The sequence below is a fragment of the Paroedura picta genome, chromosome 4, assembly GCF_049243985.1.
Source record: "Paroedura picta isolate Pp20150507F chromosome 4, Ppicta_v3.0, whole genome shotgun sequence".
Lineage (NCBI taxonomy): Eukaryota > Metazoa > Chordata > Lepidosauria > Squamata > Gekkonidae > Paroedura > Paroedura picta.
In genome coordinates, this window is record NC_135372.1 from 109923247 (window position 1) to 109942339 (window position 19093).

Consider the following 19093-nt stretch of genomic DNA (forward strand, 5'->3'; position numbering starts at 1 on the left):
ATATATTTCTGTAGGTTGTAGGTTGTAGGTTTATTCCCACTGCTGTTTTATTCTCATCAGAAGATGCCATCTTCTGCATACAACCTTCAGGACAACAGGATACTTTCACTCTTTCATACAATAATGAGTGTTAAGATCAATTGAAGGTCAAAATGCACTTTATGCAAAAAAAACAAACAAAACAAAACCTAAAACTAAATATGGTGCTGGTGGGTTAACTCCATTGTAAAACAAGTCTGCATATGCTGCAACATTTTTCTAAAAAGCCAGCAAGACTAGGTAGTGAGATATTAGGAGCCATTTTGGGGTTGCTAGCCTATCCCAAATGAGGCTTCCATGTTCTTAAAACCTTTCAAGTAAATGGATAATGTGCTTGACAATTCTTAAGCAAAATTTCCCAGTTAGTTCCATGGTAACACGTTATCAAATTACACTGTTTGCATCCATGTTTGCATTTAACTCTCACATAGAAATCTATAATAGAGCTCCTTTAATTCTTGCCCTTTGTGACATTTTGGTCCCATTTATTTTCCTTTTTTATGAGTCATGCATGACAAAGTGGGCTCCAGTAGACAACACAATAAATCTATTAGTCCATAAAGTGCCACAGGGATTCCATGCTCTGTTAGCTATTATGGGTAATGGCCACAGCCCTCTACAGCTGGTAATAGGTATTAGGCTATAACAAATAAGGATTACCGTATTTGCCGGCGTATAAGATGAATGGGCGTATAAGACGACCCCCCCCCACTTGGAGGCATGTTTTTCAGGGGGAAAAAGTAGTCTTATACGCCAGCAAATACTGTAGACAAAATCACATTTATCTCACCTTCCTTGAACTAGCTCAGAAGAGTCAATTTGGAGGAAGAATTGATTTTATACCCTGCTTTTTTCTATCCTACGGAGTCTCCAAGTGGCTTACAATCACTTTCCTTTCCTCTCCCCACACCAAGCACCTTGTGAGTTTGATGGGCCAGAGAAAGTTCTGAGAGAACTGTGACTAGCCCAAGGTCACTCAGTAGGCTGCATGTGGAAGAGTGGGGAATTAAGTCCTGTTTTCCAGATCAGAGTCTGCCATTCTTAACTCTATACCAGGCTGCCATCAGGTATATGGTACTTCTTCAATTTAGCCTCATAAAACCGATATGACAGAGAGGTAAGTGATTGGCTCAAGGCCAGCAAATGAGTTTCATAGCAAAATGGAGATTTGAATTTGGTATTTCTAAGCTGATGTTTTACCTGACGTTTTAATCATTACTGATTCTGATTAAAAGGACTTTGATTAATAGGATAACAGGGTTTAATTCTTCCTTTATTGACTCTGCTATACTGTTTCTCCCTCTCCCATACAAACAACCTCTTTGTAGCTTAAAGGCTGCTAGAAGCTGGTCGCTTATGTTATGTTATACATATGTTATACATTCTATGTGCCTTATGAATGCAGAGCTGCCTTTGCAGATATGATAGGGGAAAACGGGATAGAATAACAGGGCTGGCATAGAACACTGATGATTTCTTTCCAGGATGATCATGTTTCAGTATGTTTAAAGAACAGAGCAAGTGAGGAAAGAGATGAGCAGGTGCTGGGAACAAAACCAAAGGGGCTGCCCATAGTGAGCTTCTGTTGCTGAATGGAGCAACAGCTTCAGATACTTGAAGGTTATTAATCATCCTCAAACTCCACAGATCACAGCGCAGAAATGTTTGACTTTAGAATCATTGGGTTATGCAAATGCCAAATATTATGGTAAGTTTTTTCCTCCAAGCCTGCTTCTCCAACTCTACTCTTAAAAAAATAAAATGTGGCATAAATTATTGATTGATATAATATGTACAATTTCCAAGATAAAATTTCTCATATCAAGAATACAGACATATTTTGCACATGGTTTGGAAAAACTGCAATTGCTGCAGCTGGATGTTGCCCAATAAGTTTTCAGTACTGCAGTGTGCACCCAAAAAAAAAGCTTTGAAAAGGACCAGGGAAGGATTAAATGCTGTCAGATTAACCATGAAGGTGGACTGAATGATTAAGACCCTGCCCCAATGAATGCTGAAATGGTGGTTAAATAGGACACACTACACATGTAGTGGTGCCTCTTGTGGCACAGAGTGGTAAGGCAGCAGACATGCAGTCTGAAAGCTCTGCCTATGAGGCTGGGAGTTCAATCCCAGCAGCTGGCTCAAGGTTGACTCAGCCTTCCATCCTTCCGAGGTCGGTAAAATGAGTACCCAGCTTGCTGGGGGGTAAAACGGTAATGACTGGGGAAGGCACAGGCAAACCACCCTGTATTGAGTCTGCCATGAAAACTCTAGAGCAGTGGTCCCCAACCTTTTTATCACCAGGGACCGGACAATGCTTGACAATTTTGCTGAGGCCCGGGGGGGTGGGTAGTCTTTTACTGAGGAATCGTCACCACCGCCTAAGCCCCTGCTCTACTTGTTTTCCCACCGGTGCCCCTGACCTCCCGCTGCCCACTGGGGGGCGCTGCCAGCAGCAGTTGCGCAGTGCCACACCGAGGGGGAGCCCCAGCCATGGTGGCTGCTGGAGAGCACCAAAGGTGTGCCAGAGGCAGAGTGGCAGGGCAGCCCCCAAAGCTGCAGCCAGGGAGGAGGACGAGGAGGAGCTGCGGCCCGGTACCAACTGATCCACGGACTGATCCCGGTCACCGGACCAGGGGTTGGGGACCACTGCTCTAGAAGGCATCACCCCAAGGGTCAGACATGACTCGGTGCTTGCACAGGGGATACTGTTACCTTTACACATGTAAAAGGCCCAAATGTTTTCTACCCATGTCAGCTATAGCCATTTCAAGTAGCCTTCTTTATCTTTTCCTCATTATTCCAGTACTCCTTCCATTGTATGTGCTTTCAAGAATATACCACTTATATGAAAAAGGCTTCTGCAAAGAACAAGAAGCAACCAGTTTGGCTTCACAAAGAAATAGTTCTTGATATGAGTTTTAGGAAATCTTACCAAATGTTTACTTAGAAAATGGGTAGGCTGTGAAGTGAAACTACAGAGTCATTTATTGCTGCTGAACAAAGATAAACACTACAGCATCACTAAGGATAACTACTGTTTTCATTTTGGATTTGCAGAACAAATGCCAAAATGGAGTGAAAGGGATAATATGCATAGTTTATGTATTGCATGCATGTTTCTGTGGCCCCCAACATATTACCTGCACATATCACAGCACTCCTCAAATGCACTATTAGAGCAAGTGATTCCCAATAACTCTATAGTACTACAGAGTGCTTTGGATATAGGAAATAAATAGTGCAGTAAAAAAACATACTCCACAACTTTTTCTTCCAGGTTATTTTTTATTAGATTTCTGCATCATCTTCAGTAGAGAAACTGTGATAGAAAAATGCACACAGAGAGCAGACCAAACTGGAACAAGTCTTGATGACAGAACAATGGCTAACAACATTTACAGCAGGGGAAATCATTAAACACTAAACATGCTTGCTTTCTTAGGACCCAAATTAATTGCTTAGTGCATTGATGCGGTCTGATTTCAGATACAATGGGAAGAAAGAAGGACTGAAAATGTGTGTAGTATGGCAGGAGAACATTTCCACCTACATTTGAAACAATTAATGAAGTTGCATGGAAAAATTCTAAAGTGTATACTTTGCAGAATGGAAATGACAGTTTTTCCACATTCATTTTAACAGAGACAGAGTACATTTTTTCACATAACTGCATTATGTTCCTAGGATATCAGCAAACGAGGCACCAACCATTATAGAATGGCTATTTTGTTGTACTGTTTCCATCAGGTCTTGCCATCTCCCTGTAGGTTGCCAGGAATTGTCAGTGAGTATCATGACACACCACTCATTGAAGGCAGCAGAAGTTCTAAAAATCCACATAATCATTCCCGAGGATAACAAAGATGCCTGTGATTACATTAGGCAGGACAGAACATCTATTAGATGCATAATGTTCTAATGGATCCACATGGGGCAAAAGTGAGAGGATGCTTCCCTTTCTAGATAAGGCTTTATTTAAAGTATTGTAAAGAATCTCCAGCTTCCATATTTGCCTCCATGAGAGTGCAGTACCATGTGCCAAGTTTTCATAGTGCTGCTGATCAAGACCCATTTGGTCTGTGCTGGGTAGCTTGAGGAATACTTGCACAACATGGATATCCTGAAGATGCTTGGGAGGATTTGGCCATGAGGAGAGGCTATATCTCAAGAGGCAGGGCTTCTGTTTTACATGCAGAAGGTTCAGGTTAAATTCTTGGCATCACCAGTTAACGGGACAGGTGATGTGAAAGATTTTTATTTGAGACCCTGGAGAGCTGCTGCCAGTCAAAGGAGACAATACTGACCTTGATAGACCAATAGTGTTATTCACTAGACCTATATACATTACTATGAACATGTGTACAGTTGTTTTTTCTTTGTATATAGGCTGCATTTTTCTTATCATACATTCAATGTATGCACAGTGACATGTGATTTAAACCTTATATTTATCCAGGTACTGGTCCCCAATTTTATTTTTAAACTGAATGCACAGTGGTTCTTTCTAACATGCAGATATAAGTAGGAGCATGTAAAGATATAAGCAGGTGCATGTACTGTGTGTACAAGACTAGAATAAGGCAGCGTCATGTGTTCACAATCACCTCCTTCTCTTGCTAAGTCATGTGCCTCCTTCCCTACAGTGGCCATATATCACATTAGTCCCTTCCAGGAAAGACAGTGCACTATCTAGAAGAATTTGCAAATAAAGTGAGAAATAGCTGCACAATGAAAGGTGCCTGATTCCTTCATGAGCTGAAGGCACCTGCCTACCCTAATGGTGACTACTGATATGTACAGGCCTTGCTAATTTTCAAGACAATTCCTGGTTTTGTAAACTCAAAAGAGAACTGACAGCTAGTGTTCATATTTATTTGGGCAAGCAGTGAACCATTCTCACTGATGACTGGGTCGACCATCTGGGCATGCCAATTTGCACTGAACATGGTTTAGAGTCCATGGACATTTGTATCCAAAAACAGGCTGCATGGCAACATGTTCATTTATTGCATATCGTTAGTAAATTGCAATAGAAAAGTGCAATGTTAAAGAAAGAGCTAAATCACCTGCCAGCAGTTCCTGGTATTCAAGATAGCATATGCTTAAATTTATGCAGAATAGAAGGACTCCTCACATGTGGCTTTACACATAATTGTAGACATGAAGGGGAGAGAAGGCTACAGATGTTGAGTGTTTAAAGGCACTATTACAGACTTAATATCTGCTGTTTTTCAGAAAATATGCATTCAGTGCCATGACACCAAACACAGCTTTTTATTGTTTCTGGAAGGCAAATGAGCCAGAACAAGTAGGGCACACACAATACCACAACACACAGGGGAAATGAGAATTCACCAGAAAGTAACAATAAAGTAATAACATAGCTCAAGTCTGATTTTTAAAGTCTGATTTTTAAACAGTACTTGCTTTTGCATAGCTGGCACTCAGCCCTGTCTCCAAAAAGGCACTTAGCTATTAAGAAGCAACCAAAAAATAACAAAGTGGCATTTAAGAATTCTCAAGGCTTGCCAACTCTGGTGGAGTCAATAGTGAAAGAGGCAGAAGCGAACATGTTGTGCTACAGTAATGCTAAACAAGGATAACCAAGAACTTAAAATACTGGCATATGTATGTTCTGTGCATATCCTTGCTGCTCCAGTTTCACTCATGATGAGTGTGTGTATGGCCCAATCTGTCTTTGTGGATACCACATCCCCACCCTTGGGACTCAACGCATAGCTTAGTTATCAGCTCTCTTCAGCAGAGCGGGTGAAGTCTGCACAAGACTGTTTATCTGAAGTGTCAACAATTAATAAATGGTGTACTTTTTTGACCAGTTTCTGTCTGTGACTTTGCTACAATATTTACCTTTTCTAATTAGCAGGAGGAGTGGGTGTAAGCGCTCCACGCTAGTCAAAACAGAGCAGACTGGACCTCTTCTTTCAATTATGTGCAGGCAGCAGATTATTTTTCTCATCTACTAAAGCCAAGTAAGGATGGATAAATAACAGAAAGGAGACTGAGGGATGCATATGAAGACTAAGTAATCATCCAAATGGTGCTTCCAGCTCCTAGGTCTGTCCTGTAGCATTTAAGAACTCCTGGGCATCTTGCTGGTGGACATAGTCCACCACTTGAGGAAAATTTTAAATTCTTGACGTAAATTCTACGTCCAAGTTAGATTAAAATCTCTACACGTTTCTCTTCTTAATTTTCCCATGGAACATGAATTCCTAAACAATATGTTTGAAATAGGGGAAAAGTAGACATTTCCATCAAATACAATAATTTCAAAATATTTTTAGGGTAAAGAATGTTTCTGGAAAAAAAATGATATAAAAAAGACACATTGTCCAATAATTTCTGAATCCTCAACCAGAAAATGAAACTGCACATATGAGTAAGAACTGCCCAAAATGCAGGCAAGTAAGTTCCCTGACTGGAAAAACAAGGCTGTGTCAAGCCATTCATTTCCTTGGAAACATCTCCCATGTGGCAAGGGCCAGGATGAACAGCATGCACAAACACTATGATCACTCCTGAGGCCTAGCACATGGCCTCAGCACTTGGACTATGTTACTACAGCCCAAGAGTTTGAATTGGGGCAAGGCTCAGAGACAAATCATGTAAATGAAATTTCTTTGGACTATTGAGTGCATGTGTATGTTTTGGAAAGGTGACGAAAAACTTGACACAACTTGAGGCTTCTCTCTCTCTCAATAAACATGCATGCGCACACACATACACACACACTTGGGTGCACACTGCTCTTCAAACAAAGGCCTTTCCTGAATTCTTATATTTTAATACACTGTAAGGGAATTCACATCCAAGTATTAGCAATGGCTCTTGCTGACATATTTAGAAGGCCTGTTCCTTTTCACAACAAAACATAACAAGAGAATCAGAAAAAGACTGAAGAACAGAGGTTATTACCTGAGTTCTAAATGCCAGAAATGGGCCAGATGTACAAAAATGCTGTATCTCTGGAGATCAGTGGCATGATCCCATTTGATTGTTAATGGACTGAGATTGCACCACTGTTTTCCACTGGCTAACTGGATTATGTCCATTGGTTTATGTTTTTCAAGGAACGAGAAATAAATTAAAAATAATAAAAAGCGTAAATGAAAACTCACTCCTGAGGTATAAGATAACAATATAACAAAAGTTTTCACCCACAATGAATAATAGCATTTCTGGTTATTGCATGGCCTAGTTAAAATGCCCTGCAGATAGAACTAGAACAAAGATGATATTAAAATGTGACTTCTCTCATTTCAAAATCCGGACTCATGCTCTGCAAGTCAGAAGGACCTTCACAGAGATCATTGCCTTTTATTGAGCAGATCCTGCAGTCACTTCTAGTAACATGGCCCCTCTGCATTCTTCTCTAGCATGTGTAGCCATGATTTAAGTACAGTGTCTGTGGTGACTTTTCCAAGAAGAGAAGGCAAAGGTAAGCAGTTTTTGAATTTACTTTAAATATAAATAGGATTATAAATGTTTGTTTGGCTGGTGTATCTTGTGTGTAAAATACCATCAAGTCACAGCTGACATATGGTGACCCCGTAGCATTTACAAGGCAAAAGACTAACAGATGTGGTTTGCCATTGCCTTCCTCCTGATGTATCTGAATATAACACAAACAAATAAGAAAGGTTGCAGAATTGCTTCTTCCCTGCCTTTCTTATTTATTTTAAATTTATTTTCAAATTTCTATTTGAAGGGTGGCTTACAACATACTATATAATGAAACAATACTTAAAACATTTAAAAATAATCAAGGTTTACATTTAAAAACAGTCAGAGCCCATTGCCTTCCCTCCGATGAGAAGGGAGGGAGTAGTGGAATGCTTGCTGTTAACTGTGGAGTTATCCTTTGTGTTCATACGGGGAGGTCAGCTCATTGGTGGTATTTACAGGCTTCAGCTGTAGGCTCGGTGGAACAACTCTGTCTTGCAGGCCCTGTACAACTGTTTAAAATCCCACAGGGCCCTGATCTCATCTGGGAAAGTGTTCCACCAGACTGGCATCAGGGCCAAAAAAGCCCTGGCTGTGGTTGAGGCCATTTTTACTTTTTTGAGGGCCAGGGATCTTGAGCAGGTTTTGAGCACTCAATCGTAGATTTCTTTGGGGGGTATAATGGAGAAGGCGGTCCCCAGGTACAAAGGTCCCAGACTATTTAGAGCCTTAAAGATAAGAACCAGAACCTTGAACCTGATACGGTCTTCAATTTGAAGCTAGTGCAGGTGGAAGAGCACTGGTCAAATATGCACAGTCTATTTGGTGGGCAGGCTGGGCATTGACAAGTAAGGTGCCGCAACTGGTGGAGATGGTAGAAAGCCTGGTGGGCAGCATTTGTGACCTGGGCCTCCACTGACAGGGAGGCTCCTGACAGCACTTAAAGGTTCTGTTCCCCCCATCCTCATCTCTGTGCTCCGTTCCAGTCAATCACTTTTAGCACAATAGCAGTGCAATCCCAGCAGGGTACACTTGCCGCTAGTAAGGTCACTGACATAAATTGTCTTAGGTGGTTCCACTCTGCTTAGGTCTGCCTTAGAAACGTGCAAATTTTATTGATTTGTTGTGCACAGTACAAACATCTTCTCAGAAGTCTGCTGTTATGACTTTTGTATGGAATGTGATTGTGCAAATGTCACATTGCTGGTATCATCCATAGTGACCTTCTGCCCTTGTCATCATGTCTGTAGCATACTGGAAATATTTATTTTTGTACAGATTAATTTTTTTTTACGTTTTTAAAAAAGGGGTCATGATCTAGTTACAATTAAGTAAGGCTACAACCCTCATTCATTAAAAGTACAACAGGATACCTTGCTACTGGTGTTCAGCCAACAATTATTGGAATACTGCAGCAATTAAAAAGTGTAGGTTTCCCCCATCCCGTTCATTGTACAGAAAAAGGCTTTTTTCCTCCTAGTGATCAACAGGTTTGCCATCTGAGTTCAGAAATACCTGGAGATTTTTGGGGTGGAGCCTAGGGAGGGAGGGGGTTGGAGAAGGTAGGGTAGAGTATAATGCCATACAGCCCATGGTTCAAAGCAGCCATTTTCTCAGGGGAACTGAACCAATTGCAATTCCGAGAGATCTCCAGACACCACCTGGAGGTTGGCAACCCTAACAAAACAATTAAGACAGTCGTGCAAAAATGCTTAGCAGAGGGGAAAAACAACAACAGGAAACTCAGTGCATCAAGAAAAAATTAATCTCTATCAGGAACATATTGTTTGCGCGGGGGGCGGGGGCGGGGAGAAGCTGCATATCACCTGTAAAAGGCTTCTTGTTCTTTCCCCCCAATAAATTGCATTTTGTTAGAATTCCTATCCCTCTCTCTTTATTGTACTGTCATCGTTCGTACAGGTCAGGGATTCCTAGGGAGGCTTCCAGCAAAATAAGAGCCCTGGTCTGTAAACAAGTGTGCACATGGCCCAACAGAGATCCTTAAGGGAGGAAACCTGCCTAAGAACAGACTTAGTAGCTTACAGTATATTTTCTCAATTTGAATTATCCCCCCCCCCCTTTGAGCAGTGCAAAAACTGGTTGAAGATTACATGAAAGCTTTTTTTCTGTACGGCTTATCAGCAAATAGGAGTCCACTTGGAAAGGGCAGTAGCCTGGGTATGCACCCAAGTGTATATATAGTTGTATATATTTATACTGCAGCAATATGCATGCAAATACAGACACCCACAAAACATACATACAATCATATGGAGTACCGTATATACAGATATCTGTGCAGCTGCACCACATGCATCTGTGTGCCAACATACATGTTCTTGAATATGGAGATACAGGCACTGTTCACCCACACGTATGTGCAAATTTCATATTTAAAATTAATTTTGTTTTAGATGCTGCTGTTGCCTTTTCTTTTTTCTTTTCTTTTCTTGTTTTTTTTTGGGGGGGGGGGGGTTAAGGAAAAGGCTTTGTTATACCCATCCTACTTGCTTGGATTTTGACTTGAAGTTTGAAACACTAATGATGCAAACTCTTAGGCTCACCAAACGTCCCCATTCCTCTGTCAGTTGGTTAACACCACTAATTAAAATGAATTACAGTTGTTAAGCTGAACAGGGCAAGTGCTTCTTGCAGAGTTCTGTCTGGAAGCTCTCCATTCCCTGGTGTGTAAGCAATGTTATGCACTGAGAGTCCTAGAGCATGTCTCTTGTATTGCGGATTGCACAGCAGAGCACCATGCTGAAGATCATGCCAAAGATCTGGAAGATAAAGACCATATGTTAGGGATGGCCATTCCTTCCTTCCCCTCTCCTGTTGTAACTTCATAAGAAACACATAACTGGTACAAAGATCACTCAGCAGTTTTACATCTGAGAGCTAAGCCACAAGCAGCCATATGCCCACCCATTTTAGAAGTAGTGGTTCTTTAAAAATTACCACAAGGCCTAATCCTGGATCAGGTGCAGGCCAGCCACAGGAGCTCTAGTTTCCCCACCCCACCAAAGGTAGCTTTTCAGGTGCAGTAACTGTCTCCCTGCATGTGTGGGGAAAAATAAGAGCTCCTTGAGCTCCTTGGGCTACTGCCCTTTCCAAATAAGAGCTCCATGTTGCGTGCCTGATCCAGAAGAAGGCCTTACAGCAATTTTAGAGAACTACAACTGCTTCTAAGATGACATTGACAGCTACACGACAGCTACACGATCTGTGGCCAGTTGTAGTTTTGTTCTGAGTGTCAAGACAGTTGAGAGGCTGCAGATCTAATTACCCCAAGCAATTATTTAAAAATAGCTGCAGTTGTACAGGACCCTCATTCCAATTTGTGCCACATCCTCACTGCATTATTTAGCTACCCAACCTGCCATTTCCCCCTGTCGTGCTTAGTGACAGCATAGAGAGGTAGGAAGATGGCCTGTTTTGATTAAGACTGGGACCCCTCTCCACATGTCTCTGATCCATACTTGGGACTATGTTTATTAAATTTCAGTGTTAAAATTCCAGCTAGAGCATAAAACACAAAACAGCTTCAAATGAGCGTTATTGTTTTCAGGCAAGAAGCAGACTATAAAAATGGTGTTAAAGGGCAAACTCCATCATTAGGGAGTTTGGAGTGGGGGTGGGATGGGACAAAGGGGTTGCCATTGGAAAACTTGAACAGAATGTTAGACCATTCTACGAATCACCAGATACTCTCTGAGTTTGCCCCAGAAGTGAAAAAACTGTTTAATTTTACTACATTTTTCTCCTGATGGCCCCTAGTGCATAGGATGGCAATGGCAACTTGTGGCAGGAGATAATGTGAGGAAGTTAGGCTGGTAGGCTGCAAAGCAGTGGAAGAAGCAGTCTTTCAAGCATAGGTTTGCCAGCTTCCAGATGGGGCTCGGAGATTTCCTGAAATTACCACTGGTCTCCAAAATATAGGTATCAGTTGTTGTTGTTGTTGTTATGTGCGAAGTCGTGTCCGACCCAGCGCGACCCCATGGACAATGATCCTCCAGGCCTTCCTGTCCTCTACCATTCCCCGGAGTCCATTTAAGTTTGCACCTACTGCTTCAGTGACTCCATCCAGCCACCTCATTCTCTGTCGTCCCCTTCTTCTTTTGCCCTCGATCGCTCCCAGCATTAGGCTCTTCTCCAGGGAGTCCTTCCTTCTCATGAGGTGGCCAAAGTATTTGAGTTTCGTCTTCAGGATCTGGCCTTCTAAAGAGCAGTCAGGGTTGATCTCCTCTAGGACTGACCGGTTTGTTCGCCTTGCAGTCCAAGGGACTCGCAAGAGTCTTCTCCAGCAAGGTATCAGTTACCTTGGTGAAAATGGCTGCCTTGAAGGCTGAACTGTGTGGCTGTCTTTATTGTATTCCTTCTCAGGTAAGCAACATCTGAGCAGCCTTCAGAAGTCAGCATGATCCTTAATACGAAGCCTACACTAGTAAGGTGTTCCAGGAGGATCACCTTCTATAGCTGGACTTGTGTACAATGGCGACACCTAGAGGCTTAGATGACAATTACCAGGACCTCATGGGGGAAGAACATTTCTTTGTGAACGGACTCGTTATCATATTTAAAAGGAGAAAAGCAGTTGCACTAAGTATCTTTGTGAGCATTTTTAAAACAGGAAAAGCAAGAGATTTATGCAAATATACTTTCCCCCTGGAACAAGATTCAGCAGCGGGGTCACGATGGGTCAGACACGACTTTGCACCTGACAACAACATAATTAAACCCAAATGAATTGAAGGGATCCCTCCATCTTTGTGGTCATTATCAGGTGCTCCTCAGATGTCTGCTGTGATTTTGCTGGTTTGAAACAATGTGGGGTGTTTGGGATGCAACAATTATAATAATAACAATAATAAATATTACTAACAAAAAAATCAATGACTCACTGTGATTCCAGCAATTGCGATTCCAACAATGCCAACTAAATGAAGCTTTGAATCAATGAGAATCTTGATCTCCTCTAGGCAGTTCTGTTTGAGACAATAAGGGAGAGATATTTAACTTCAAAGCACTGAAAAGCCATCCTGATCACTACTAAATTCATATAATCATCCAATCTGCTCACTTCTTCCAGACACTGAATCAACTCTCTTCCTACCTCTGGCTTTGGATGCCACCTCTGTTCCCTGGAACAAATACCTGGCTGGCTCCAACCTTTATCTATGCCCCATTTGTGGAGGTGAAAGTAATTTATATTTCTTCCTGATACTGTTTCTTGGCTGGGGTGGTGGTGGTGAAGGCAAAACATGGGAAATACCACTTCAGCAACTTTTATTCTGTCTCTCCACACTAGCCTGTGACAACTTACTTACACCCCAGCTTACTTGATTTGGATTTCTCTGCCACTGAGGCACTTTCTTGGAATTCTGTGGCTTCTTGAGTTTTCATCTTCAGAAAATGGCAGAGAGAAGGCTTAGCCCTCCCTCTGGTCTTGATCTGAATTAGGCTCTTGCACACTATTATTTATTTTTATGTATTTATTTATGTTATTCATAGTCTGCCTTTCTCACAGGTATTCAAGGCATGGAGAATCAGTATAGTCAACAAAAATGGACATTCAGTAACCAATGCATGAGGATTTCAGAAACCTGGAACCACCAGACCAAAGTGAAGTACAGTATAAGTATTAACATGACACGTTAACTGGCACAGAAATTACACAATAGGATCCTATTTACAATAAGCTATGCACAGCAGTATAGACTACAGTCCCAAACATTTATCCAAGTAAGTTGAGAATGATTTTGTATAAGGCAACCAAATTACCTGCACTCAACTCTTAGTGTCTTGTGTTGTTTGGCTTGGATGGGTATAAGCAAATTTCAAGGGAAAAGGAGACATTCCAAGGCTATAAGGCTGTTAGTGTCAACTGCTTAAAATTCAGCACTCCTCAATGGACCATCAAAAGACTACTGAAAATGGGGAAAATGTGCCTTTTTTTAGATATCTCATATGCCTCTGCTTGTCTACTTCCCATCCCTCAGTCTCAGTTTCCTTTACTGTTGCCATTTTCCATTTTGAGGTTATTTTTTTACCACAGAATGTCTGTCAGGAAACACTTACTTTGTGTTCTTGAATGTCTTTTGGACAGGTGGCCTTCACTTGAGCATCACTTTCTTTCCCACAACATTGAAGCTATAAGGGTGGGGGGAGAGGGAGAGAATGCTTTAAGAACTCCAAATCAGATGTGGCCAGAAAAGCCACTTTCAAATTTATCTTAAAACCTTTCTTCCATATAATAATCTAGGAAGAGCCCAAACATACTGGTTCCAATTGTACAAATGCTATATTTTACAGCAAAAAACAGGCAAGCTTGCTTACATTGATAGGTGTGATTTTGCACATTTTCTCATTACAAACTTTTCTCAGCAAAGTATTTTTACCACACATCACTGTATAGATCTCTGTGATCACCACTAGAACAAATAGCATCCTTAGTTAGTACGAACACATGGTACACAACAGGGCAGACTATGACTGTGATCCCAGCAGTACCTTAATTTGGAAGCAAATTCTGCTGAAATTAATTAGATTTACTTCATGTAGCTCCAGTCTGGATTCCCTTGTTATATCTTTTAGCACTGAAATAAAACTGTTCAGTAATTTACTGAATTTGGCTGTTTAATGAAGCTAGATTGATTTTCATTAAGTTCAATTTTTAAATTAAGTCAATTAACTTCAGTGAACTCAAGCTCAGCCAAGCAATATATAGAACTGTCTGAAGTCAAAGTTCATGAAAATCTCTGTACCATTCAAAACTGTATGCAAATATTAATTAACATTGGGAACACCTGCTCCACTGGACTTTTTAATTTAATCCTCAGAACTGTTCCAAGGCAGATATTAATTTGCCAAAGTGAATAGATGAGCCAGCTTGGTATAGTGGGTAAGAGCGATGGCTTCTAATCTGGCGAGCCGGGTTTGATTCTCCGTTCCTCTGCATGCAACCAGCTGGGTGACTTTGGGCTTGTCACAGCACTCATAGAGCTGTTCTGACCCAGCAGTAATATCAGGGCTCTCTCAGCCTCACCTGTCAAGTTTTTTCGGTTGTTCAAAACACAAAACTTTGACTTGGTGCAAAAGACTAAATTTATTCAAGCAACAAAATTTGAGTCTAATGGCACCTTTAAGACCAGCAAAGATTTATTCAAGGCGTGAGCTTTTGTGTGCATGCACACTTCCTCTTTGGATTCAAATTCTGTTGTGCTACTTTAGACCAACACGGCTATCCACTTCAATTTATTCAAGCAAGCAAGTTAACCAGACGAGTACTTTGTCGGAACTGGGGTAAAAAAAAGCAAAACAGAGCATATAGAAGAAGAAGAAGAAGAGTTGGTTCTTATATGCCGCTTTTCCCTACCCGAAGGAGGCTCAAAGCGGCTTACAGTCGCCTTCCCTTTCCTCTCCCCACAACAGACACCCTATGAGGGAGGTGAGACTGAGAGAGCCCTGATATTCCTGCTTGGTCAGAACAGTTTTATCAGTGCCGTGGCGAGCCCAAGATCACCCAGCTGGTTGCATGTGGGGGAGCGCAGAATCGAACCTGGCTCGCCAGATTAGAAGTCCGCACTCCTAACCACTACACCAAACTGGCTCTCCCTCATATACCCCCTCATCTACACCCCCTCCTGTGGGAACCCTCAGGGAATGCAGGAACATTCAAAGACTCCAAACAGTCACAAAAACCAGGTGGCCAAGGCTGAGGTGTGACATTCCAGAGGGGTAGGAGATGGACGGGTGGGGGAAGGTGTGAAAAAGAAAGCTGAAGGGAAGGAAACTGGACACAATAAAACTGCTTGATTTATACTTTGAACAAACTACTATCCACATAAAAAGCAAACAGACCTATCGGCAGAGGAATAGAATTCTGAAACCTACCCTCACAGGGCATCTGTTGTAGGGAGAGGAAAGGGAAGGGGATCCCTTCACCTTCAAGCATAAGCCTACCCTTACATGACTTTGGCCCATTTCTTCTAGTGAAGATGGAAACTCAAGCAGGGCTTCTTTCTGATTCCCTCTCACATTAACACCTGGACCCAACACAAATATTAAATGACAACCAATCACATGACTTACCTGCCCACCAGGGTAACCAGAGGCCTGAAATTTCTCCATTTGAAGGACTCTCATGAGTTCCATCAGGCCAAAGCTAATGAACATATGAGGCAGACTGAAGGCAACATTGTATTCTACAATTTTCTGTCAGTTCTGTTTTTTACTTTAAATTTTGTTTTTATTTTTTATTTTGCTATATGTCCTATCAGTTTGGATTGTTGGTTTTAAATATGAGTATTTCTGCTTTTAAAAATGCTATTAATACTGTTGACTTTAAATCAGTATATTGCTGTTTCTATTTATCTAACACCACTCATTTACTGCCATTTTATTAATGATTTTTCTACCGGTTGAGATAGATATTTATTCTTGTGGTTTTCATTCATAAACTTACATTTGTAGATCAACTGTTTTTTTTTAACCTTTAATCTGCTGTTCCTTACCAAGAACAGAACATTACCATCAAAAGCAGCCCCAAAGGCTCAAGGGAAAATTTAGGACACAAAAAGAGCATTGTATACAAGGCAACTTTCTTTCAAGTGGTATAATTTATTTGCATATGATTTCCAGATCTCTGGAATACATTAAACGAGAGCTTTATGCCCCAGGGCCACCAGACACATCCTCTTAATCTTATGTTTGATTCATTTTTGCTGAGGGTGTGCAGTACAAAACAACCCTCAGCCTTTGGCTGGCCAAAGGCATTGCAAGTGGGAAGCAGGGGCTAACAAAAAACCAGTGCCCCGCATCTGACTACCCCACAATTTTTTTTAGATCATCCCTTGTGGACCATACAGTCCCAATTAAGAACCACTGGTTTAACTCTATTGTTTTTAATTATTTAATTAAGCTGCCTTGGAAATATTTAATTGAGAGTGTGTAGAATAAATATTTTAAATTTAAAAAATAAAACTGTTAAGCTTCAAACACTGTTACAATATTCTGATTTTAGGAGCAGAACAACAAGATAAGAGGTCTCTTGAGGAGAACTTTGGGGAGCAAAAGATTAACGTTCATGCACATTACTCACTGCATCATGGAACTGGATGAGGGTTTTGTTGCCTTTCTCTGAATCATTTAAATAGTTTGCATAAGCTTCATTGTAGATAGCTTGGACTTCATCAACAGCCTGCAGAAAATTAAACATTTGACTTATTGTGAATGTTCATTTTACTTGAGAATACAGAAAGATGCTCTAGAACATGGAAAAAAACAGTGACGGTTCTAGAATATTCTTGATTTCCCTTTAGTTTGCTGCCTACTCAAGTAGTGGTAGAATTTCAGGAGAACAGGGATCAAGCTACTGGTGAACAGACAGAGGAATGTTGCAGTGAAAAGGTAGCTCTATACCTTCCCAGAAGCTTCCAGGGCTGAACAAAACCAAAGAGATATACCAATGATAAGGTGGGACAGGGAGCTTTGTTCTAGAGGGAATATTTACATCAGTGTGGGGAAGGGTATACAGAGGTATTCTGTCATAACTTTTCAAATGTGTAGACGGAACTGGCAATAAATCTGGGCTTGTCGCTTACCTTATATTTAACAAAGAGACACAGCTACTCCTGGATGAAGTATATAACAAAAACATATTTTACATTTTAAAGAGTATCAAAAACGTAGATTCAGCTGGGTAGCCATATCGGTCTGAATAAGTCTGAGCCCAGTGATATCTTTAAGACCAACAGAGTTTTATTCTGGGTGTTTTTGTGTGCATGCACACTCCTCCAAAGAATATACAGACACAAATCTGACATCAAGAACCACAAAACTTGTATACAAGAACATTTCAACCTTCCAGGACATTCTAAGGGGAATCTCAAAGTAGTTGTTTTATTGCAAAAGAACTTCATAAACAAGACTAGATACAGAGATTACTGAATTTCAAGTTATTACAACATTAAGGATCATGGAATCCCATGACTTAACAGAGATATTAGCTTCTTATCTCTGTAGAAGAAGAAGAGTTGGTTTTTATATGCCGCTTTTCTCTACCAGGAGCATATAGAAGAAGAAGAAGAAGAGTTGGTTCTTATATGCCGCTTTTCCCTACCCGAAGGAGGCTCAAAGCGGCTTACAGTCGCCTTCCATTTCCTCTCCCCACAACCGTCATCCTGTGAGGTAGGTGAGGCTGAGAGAGCCCTGATACTCCTGCTCTGTCAGAACTGTTTTATCAGTGCTGTGGCGAGCCCAAGGTCACCCAGTTGGTTGCATGTGTGGGAGCGTGAAATCAAACTTGGCTCGCTAGATTAGAAATCTACACTCCTAACCACTACACATACTAACATCATTCAGTTCTCACATCTGTTGTAAACTCCTTTAGTTTGCTGTATGCTAATTTGCTGCTGTTCACAGATCTTAGTAAATGCCTTTGCTCAGTTGCCTATGCATCTTGACTATAATTGGCCCTTCCTGGCAACATCCTTCTCACCTTCTGCCTATATAATAGTTGGTGACTTCTGTTTCAATGTACCTCAAGAAGTGTGCATCCTCATATCAAATTATATCCAGAATAAAACTTGGTTGGTCTTAAAGGTGCCACAGGATTCAGAGTTTGTTCTATCAAAAATTAATGTGGAAAGACATCCCCCACCCAAGCTTTTGCACTGTCTAGAAAAATCCCAAGGCAGCTCCTTATATGCTGTTATAGTTTGTGGCTCATCCACAGAGCATTGAAAATAAGGTTCACTCACCGCTTTTTTGCCAATAAAAGCGAAAACTCCAGCAGTGACTTCAGCAGCGAAAATCACCAGCAAGCAAGTAAAGAACTAGAGTAAAATAGAGACACAGGTTTACTAAGCATGGAATCCACACAACAGGCTGGATTCAAATGGCCTTTTCAATCTTGCTCCTAGGGCACATGTCCTCTTTCTGTCCCATGATCCCTAGCATAGCCTTTTTGTCCCATGATGATCAGCACAGTCTTTTGGGTGGTCAAAGGGGACTCCCTCCTCCTTTGCTTACCAGCCCATTCCCCAAATTTTGGTAGTAAAAGCTTTATGCGGGTCAAAGGTAAAGAAAAAAGGAGAACTCTGATGCAGGGAACAGGATAACACAAACTGTTTCTGCACTGGGAACTTTGCAGGCCCAGCTCCTGTGTGGGAGCACAAATCCAAGGCAGTTAAGGTGCACTGGGCCTAATGCTCCCCCATGCAGGATCAGGAAGAGGTGGAACAACCTGCCCTGACACCTGCCTGCAGGCCACCCAAATCCTCCAGTATGGAAAAAGTCACAGGGGAGAATGAAGGAGAGGGAACATTTTTGGTGCTTAAATCTCACAAACAGTTATGGTGAGAAGGCACACCAAAGTTGCTGGCAAGGTTGGGCAGTTTGACCACTAATGTCACTTGGAAAATTTCTGATGGGAAAGCTGCTGCTGGGCAAGATAGTGTTAGCAGTCAGACCCCTCCTCTTGTTGGGGGCAGTTTATAGCTAGAAAACCATATCACTCTTCCTAATATATCTTCTCAAATATCATAGTGCAGGACACAAAATGAATGCCAGCCAGAGACAAGCC

At 41.4% G+C, this 19093-nt stretch overlaps 1 protein-coding gene across 1 annotated transcript in view; it reads right to left on the reverse strand.

Annotated features, from left to right (window-relative positions):
* Nucleotides 1-3310: 3310 nt before the first annotated feature.
* Nucleotides 3311-19093, reverse strand: part of TSPAN2 (tetraspanin 2) — a 70043-nt gene continuing 54260 nt past the window's right edge. Inside the window, exons 4-8 of the mRNA XM_077335006.1 lie at nt 18270-18344; nt 16610-16708; nt 13588-13659; nt 12411-12494; nt 3311-10289 (exon numbers count right to left, since the gene is read on the reverse strand). Of these exons, the coding sequence (XP_077191121.1) occupies nt 10224-10289; nt 12411-12494; nt 13588-13659; nt 16610-16708; nt 18270-18344 (396 nt within the window). The 3' untranslated portion in view covers nt 3311-10223. The remainder of the gene's footprint in view (nt 10290-12410; nt 12495-13587; nt 13660-16609; nt 16709-18269; nt 18345-19093) is intronic.